At 36.3% G+C, this 8056-nt stretch overlaps 1 protein-coding gene across 1 annotated transcript in view; it reads right to left on the reverse strand.

Moving 5' to 3' along the window:
- MAGI3 (membrane associated guanylate kinase, WW and PDZ domain containing 3) overlaps positions 1–8056 on the reverse strand; it is a 250383-nt gene that overhangs the window by 62902 nt on the left and 179425 nt on the right. Inside the window, exon 5 of the mRNA XM_004380440.3 lies at positions 7923–8002. Within this exon, the coding sequence (XP_004380497.1) occupies positions 7923–8002 (80 nt within the window). The remainder of the gene's footprint in view (positions 1–7922; positions 8003–8056) is intronic.

Genomic DNA, 8056 nt, shown 5'->3' on the forward strand with positions numbered 1-8056 from the left:
AGGCTATACAGAAACTTAGCTCAGTTTGCAATGTGTTACATTTGAGGGCTCTGTGGAATATCCTGGTAGAGAGAGCTAAATTCTTGGAAATATGAATTTGGTATTCAAAAGAGAAATGTGGGAAGACAGATAATAAGGACTTGGGAGACATTAACATAGATAAATCTACAGCAGTGACAAGATAACCTAGGTAAACTGTGACTAGAAGAACTGAGAGAACTAACCTTAGGAGCACTAACATTTAAAGAGCAAATGAAGACAGTGAGAACAACCAGGGACAGCGGTATCAAAGAAGACAAAATAGGAACGCATGATCAACACTATTAAATGCTACAAAGCCGGCAGGACTAAAGATAATGGCTAAAAAAGATTCCACTGGGTTTTGGCAATCAGGAGATCGTTGGTGACCTTACGAAAAGCAGTTTCCCTGCAAAGGTAATGACAAAAGTCATTGCAATGAAGAGTTAAAATCAGAGGCTTTAGAAAAGCTGGCTTTTGTTTTGTTTTGAAAATTGGTTGTGAAAAAGACTGAGGGAGAACTATGGGAGCCATAAGAAAATTTGTTTACTTACTTCTGAGATAGCAAAGACTTAACCATCTTTTTCCTTTGTTAGAAACTAAAGCATTCCCCCCAAAAAGCTGATTCAAAAGGTAAAACTACTTCTGGCATATCAAGCAGTTGGTTAGTTCTGAGCCCTATGAATTTATCCTTCTTTCTTTCTTGTCCCTAAAATAGGATTTTTCTTATTTAAATGTATGAATTACAACTGCTTTCTTATTGTGGAGCTCTATTCAGTTGATAATTTTTTTTTATCACTCTCTAAGCTCCAAATGACATCAACATAATGCATTTTAAAGCTGCCTTTGGTAAAAATTTAATCTTTCTTTCACCATAGAAGAAATGGGGTGGGTTGAGAGGAAAATGGATTTCTGATGTATTTTTAAGATAACTATTAAACCAAAACACTAATTATCTTATTTAAATGGAAGATAAATATGTACATCAATTATACCATCAGATACAGTGAAAAGACACAGCTAGGTTCGGAATATCAAAAGACTAGGGAGGAAAGGGCAAGTTTTAGAAACTATAAGGTCTTTCTAGAAGATCCTAAATGCTCAGAAGGATGCAAACACTATATTAAATTATAAAAACCTACATTTAAAATATTATTATTATTAGCCCCTTTTGAGCATCTACTCTGTGCAAAGTACCATGGATGATATCAATGTGAGTTGGATATAGTCTATCCTGGAAATAGCCTATGGGGCTGGGGGTGAGGGCAGAGGAAAAAGGGCACAGTGAAAGTGGCAAATGTTCACTGAACATAAACAGGCTCAAGTTTTCAAATGGTGGGTTCCCCATCACATAAGCAGAGGCGATATTAGAAAGACCTACCCAGACCTACCAGCTCTTATATTAAAAGGTTTTGAATATTATTATAATAATGCCTTAAGACATCATCAGGATGACTATATAATGTATTGCCTATTTTTTAGAGTAAAAAGGGATGTTATTACTAATTATGCTGGAATAACCGGAATAAGCTGGGTTAGTCCTAGGCAAACCAGGACATATGGTCACTGTATGTTAATTTTATGTGCCAATTTGGCCAGGCTATGGTGCCCTGTTGTCTGGTCAAATACTAGTCTAGATGCTGTTACGAAGTAGTTAAGCAGTTATTGTGGAATCAATTCTAACACATGGAGACCCTATGTGTGTCAGAGTAGAACTGTGGTCTACAGGGTTTTCAGTGGCTGATTTTTCAGAAGTAGACCATCAGGCCTTTCTTCTGAGGCACCTCTGGGTGGACCTGAACCTCCAACCATTCGGTGAGAAGCCGAGTGCATTAACCATTTGCACCACCCAGGGACTCCTATGAAGTAGTTACATGTAATTAAATCAGCTGGACTTAAAACGGATTACTCTTCATAATGTGGATGAGCCTCATTCAATCAGTTGAAGGCCTTAAGAGCAAAAAGGGAGTTTTCCCTAGGGAGTATTCTACCTCCAGACTATAAATAGACAATTTGCCAGAACTCATCCCGTCTTCCTGCTACCTGATCTACGGATTTTGGAACCCAAATCGACAGAATCCACAGCCAGTCACCTGACCTGCAGATTTTCAGTAAAATATATATGTTACTGGTTTTGTTTCTCTAAGCCAGTCACCCTAATGTAAAGTGCATTAGGGGGAGATACCCATTCTCAATTCCTCAAGTTTTTCATAGAGGAGAAAGAATGGGAGAAATATTTCCAGCTTCTCTGAGTCCCCTCACTTTCTTCCCCAGCGAAGAAAGAATGTCCCATCTGAATGGTGAATTTTAGAGAATTAACTCAATATGCTTGGCTTAGGGCCTCTTGGGTTCTCTGTTTTGGATCTGCCAGCCTGCCTGCAGAGAGGGCACATTCTAGCCTGTTCCCTGCCATACCTGCCTCTTGGGAGGGGGCCTGCAGTTCAACTGCTAAGCTAGAGACAAAGTGCTTAAGTCTCTCCTGAAGAGGTAAAATATTAGCAAGCTCACACAGATACAAAGTTAAAGACATGTTCACTCACCATCTGGCATTCTGACCTTATCTGTCTCTTTTATCTTATTTCTCTATTGACTCCAAACTAGTGAATGAAGACAGGCTTATTATTTATTGACTCCCCCAAAACCTTACAGAGATTTAAAAAAATATACCCAAGAAAGGTGACCAAAATAATGTGGGGGATAGAGTAGCTTCCATTCATCCATTCTGCTTTCAAACACTTAAATCTCTACTGAAGGGATATACAGATGAATAAGACAAAATCATAGCTCTTAAGGAATGTGATATCTAGTTGTACTGCAATATAATTAGTACTGCAATAGAGATGTCCCTGCATGGTGCAATGCTTATGCACTCTACTAACCTCGGAAGTAAGGCCTGATGATCTCCTCCTGAAAGGTCACAGCTTTGAAAACCTTATGGAGCAGTTCTACTCTGTAACACATTGTGTTGCCATGAGTCAAAACGGACTCGATGGCAACTAACAACAACAAAGATATGCAATAAGGTATATGGAGCACAGAGGCGAGAACAGTCTTAGTCATCTGGTGCTGCTATAACAGAAATACCACAAGTGGATGGCTTTAACAAAGAGAAATCTATTTCTTCACAGTAAAGTAGGCTAAAAGTCCAAATCCAAAGTGCCAGCTCCAGAGGAAGGCTTTTTCTCCTGTCAGCCTTCTCATCAATGTTCCCCCAGACTAGGAGCTTCTCTGCGCAGGGACCCCAGGTCCAAAGGACATGCTCTGCTACTGGCACTGCTTTCTTGGTGGTATGAGGTCCCCCTGTCTCTCTGCTTGCTTCTCTCTTCTATATCTCAAGAAATTGCCTCAGGACACAATTCAATCTTGTAGATTGAGTTCTGCTTTACTAACACAACTGCCACCCATCCTCCTTCATTAACATCATAGAGGCAGGATTTACAACATATAGGAAAATCACATAATACCAGGAATCATGGCCCAGCCAAACTGATGCACATATTTTTTGGGGGACATAGTTCAATCCATGACAAACACCTAATTCAGACCTGGAAAAGAATGACAGCAGAGGCTACAAAGAAATCATACTTTAGATTTGAGTTTAGATGGAGAAGTAGATATAAACCAGGTGGACACAGGGAGTGAAACTGGTTCCAGGCAGAAGAAATGGACACACGGCAAAGGCAAAGGGATGAGGAAATATGTTAGATATAGAGAAATGAAAATACTTTGAAAAAGAAATACAGAGTATGCTTCAATTGTACAGTATCTTCAGTATTTCACCAAGGAGTCTAGACTTTATTCTGCTGACAGTGGGGAGCGATTATAGGTATCTGAGCAAGGGAGAGTTATGAAAGAAGTTCTATTTTAGAAAGATTAATTTAGTGTCTGCAATGCTTTTTGGTCATGTAGCTTAATCAGTAAAACATTTGAACATGTACCCCCAAGATACATATAAATATATACTTATTTACAAATATATGTACTACTCTACTAATATGCAGGCAATAGAAAATCCACAAAAATAAAGAGATTAAGACTATTAAATAAACAATTATCACTGTTTTACCTCAATGTGGTTAAAAAGCTCCTATAGGGTATATGAAAAGTGTCCACTCTGATATTTCCCTACTGTTTGTGCTTGCATATGTGTATTATCTTTAATCTGTAATACCTTTTCAGAAATCTTTTTAAGCCGTATTTCCATTTGTGTGGATTAGTTTAAAAACTATACAACATAATCTATAAATCCACTTGTAAACTACAAGTAAACTACAAAACTTCACAGGGCACTTGACAGAAAAGTAAGGGTGTCATATCTATTCTTCCTTCAAAAAATTCTGGATAGTGTATGTGATAATCTGCCATATAGAATGAGTAAGAATGATAGTGTCAATATATGTATTAAATAGTAGTGAAGCTTAATTTATTTCTTTTTAATAGTAATATTATGAAAAATAAGTTCTAATATTTTCTTCCTAATATTTTCTATCAATAGATAACTATCATTTTGGAGACCACCAGCACAAAGGATATATGAGGCGGGGGCGGAGGGGCGGACAGAGCAGGGAGGTGGGAAGGAGTAAATGCAAGAAGAAAAACTAAGCAAAATCTAAGTATGTGGTAATCAGAGGACTGGAGAGGAAAACATAATATAAAAGAAAAAGCATGGATAGATAGACGATAGATGGTTAGAGAGCTTTGTGAAAAACAAATACAGCAAAACGTTAATTGTAATATCTTGATGCTAACCAAAAGGTCAGCAGTCTGAATCCACCGGCCGCTCCTTGGAAACCCTATGGGGCAGTTCTACACCGTCCTATAGGGTCACTATGAGTCAGAATCGACTTGCGGCAACAGGTTTGGGTTTTGGTTTTGTTAGTGGATGTGAAAGAAGTCCTGGTGGCACAATGGTTAAGTGTTCGGCTGTTCACTAAAAGGCCAGCTGTTCGAACCCACCAGCTGCTCCACAGGATAAAAGACCTGGTGATCTGCTTCTGTAAAGATTACAACCTAGAAAACTGCATGGGGTAGTTCTACTCTGTTCTATAGGGTTGCCGTAAGTCAGAATCGACTCAACAGCACACAACAAGTGGATGTGAGAGGTCCTTAGGTGGTGCAAACTGTTTGTGCTTGGCTATTAACTAAAAGGTTGATGGTTCGAACCTACCCAGCAGCACCATGGAAGGAAGGCCGGGCAATCTGCTTCCATAAAGATCACAGTCAAGAAAACCCTATGGTGCTCAGTTCTACTCTGTAACACATGGGGTCACCATGAGTCAAAATCAACTCTACGGCAACAAGCTTGGTTTTTTTTTGTTGTTGTTAATGAATGGAATGGCATTTCCCTGATGTGAGATATTTCCCTGATGACTAATGATAATAACCACCTTTTCATGTTCTTATAAGGCTATTCTTTTATCTTCTTTTGTGAAGCGTCTGTTCAAATCCTTTGGCTATTTTTTTAAAACAACTTTATTAAGGTATAATTTACTTGCCATAAAATTCATCTGTTTTAAGTGTACAATTCAATGACTTGTAGTAATTTAGTAGGTTGTGTAACTATCACAACAATCCCGTTTTAGAACATTTCTACCACCCCAATAAGATCCCTCATGCTGTTTACAGTGAATCTCTGTTCCTACCCCCAGCCCCAGGCAATCACTAATCTCCTTTCTGTCTCTAGGGATTTGCCTATTCTGACATTTCATATAAATCGAATCATATAATATCTGACCTTCTTTTTTTCACTTAGCATAATGCTTTTGCCGTTTATTAGTGTTATAACATGTATCAGCATTTCATTCCTTTTTACTGATGAATACTATTCCATTTATGGTTAGACCACATTTTATTTATCTGTTCAACAGCTGATGAACATTTCGGTTGTTTCCCCTTACTGGCTATTATGAACAGTGCTGTTATAAATATATGCATACCAGTCTTTGTGTGGACATATGATTTAATTCCTCTTAGGTAGATGCCTAGGAATAGGGTATTGCTGGGTCATATGGTACATTTATATTTAACTTTTTAAGAAACTGTCAAAATGTTTTCCAAAATAGCTATACCATCTTACACTCACATAAGCAACATATAAGGGTTACATTTCTCTCCATCCTTACAACGATTATTATTTTTGTCTGTCTTACATTATTACAGTCATTCTAATAGGTGTGAAGTGGTATATCATTGTGGTTTTAATTTAGATTTCCTTATAAGGTCGCCATGAGTTGGAATCGACTCAGTGGTAACGGGTTTGGTTTTTTTTTTTTTGGTTAACAATTAATGATGTTGAGCAACTTTCATGTGCTCACCGGCCATCTGTATATCTTCTTTGGTGAAATGTCTATTTAAATATTTTGCTCATATTTTAATTGGGCTGTTTATCTTTTTATTATTGAGTTGTAACAGTTCTTTAAAGATTCTGGATACAAGTCCTTTGTCAGATATATACTGCAAGCATTTTCCCAGTCTGTAGTTTTGTCTTCATTTTCTTAATGGTGTCTTTTGATTAGCAGAAATTTAACATTTTTATTATATCTAATTCACCTTTCTTCGTATACTGTTCTTATGGTTCATACCTTTTGTAGCCTGTATAAGAAATCTTTGCCAATCCCAAAGTTATGAAGATATTGTCCTATGTTTTCTTCTAAAAGCTTTTATGCTCAGGTCTTTCATCTATTTCAAATAATTTTTTGTGTAGAGTGAGATATAATTGAAGCTCATTTTTCCATACAAACATTCAGTTGCTCCAGTACCATTTGTTTCTTCACTGAATTGACTTGGAACTTTGTCCTTTTTAAAGACTGTTTGGTTAACTAGAGTCTTTGTATTTTCATATATATTTAAGAATCAGCTTGTCAATTTCTTCAAAACAGCCAGTTAAGATTTTGATTGGGATTGTGTTGACTCTAGATATCAATTTAGGGAGAATGGGCATCATTAACAATATTGAGTCATCCAATCTGTGAACACAGCATATCTCTTCCAGTATTTTAGGTCACTATTAATTTCTTTCAGTGATGTTTGTAGCTTTTAGTGTACATCTTCCAATAGATTCATTCCAAAATATGTGATTTTTTAAGCCATGGTAAATGGAATTTAAAAAAATTCTATTTTCTAATTGTTGCTAAAAAAAATTCTTAATATTGTAATCATGCTGAACAAATAACATGTAAATCCTGCTTAACAATTTTTAAAAATAGATTGCAACTCAATACAAGAATGACTATTTTGAACTTCATGCTAAGCCACTTTTTTTTTTTTAACCAAAGTAAATAATTTTTGATGAGTGATAAAAAACAAATGTAAGTTTTTATTCATCTGTGCCTACGTTAAGGAAGGCATAGCAAACAGTTTTAGGTGGGGTAAATTCGATACTTATTTGCAAGATTATAATAAAATAGAACCTCTAATATACAAGACAGACAAGTATTATTATCTGATGATCCCTAGAGGATAACTTTTTCCACTAAGCAGCAAAAATTAGCTATAGATACTAGCATCTCTATCCTAGTGTGTACTAAATTAAATATATATTTTAAAGGTTCAACAGGCATAAGGCTACCCCATGATTACCTCATTTATTAAAACATTTGGAATTTTAAAAGTTTATGTTTAGAACATATGTCAAAGAATGGGCAAATTTATTTTTACTAAGATGGTTTTTTTAAAAAAAGAACTTAATTATATAATACCCAGAAGGAGAGAAATGAAATCTCTCTTATAAAGTAGATGCAAAGACATAATTATCATAGTTAGTTGATTCTGATATCCACCAACTGTTTATGTGCTTATGCACGTTATGGTTTGTTTGGGGTTTTGAACAAACACATTATGTAAGCAAGAAAAGTAAGAAGGGATTAAGAGAATAAGCATAGCACAGAAAAGTTTTGAATCTCTACCTCCATCTTCACAGTCTTCAGGGGCTTTGGCTTTCTTACAAAGACGGGGATCCAACCAGGTGGTTGTCTTGGTATTGTGGCTGTAGAATAAAGATCTCAATTAGAAATAGCAAAAAGTATTTCAAAAAAAGCAA

The sequence above is a fragment of the Trichechus manatus genome, unplaced genomic scaffold (genome assembly GCF_000243295.1).
Source record: "Trichechus manatus latirostris isolate Lorelei unplaced genomic scaffold, TriManLat1.0 scaffold00073, whole genome shotgun sequence".
NCBI lineage: Eukaryota > Metazoa > Chordata > Mammalia > Sirenia > Trichechidae > Trichechus > Trichechus manatus.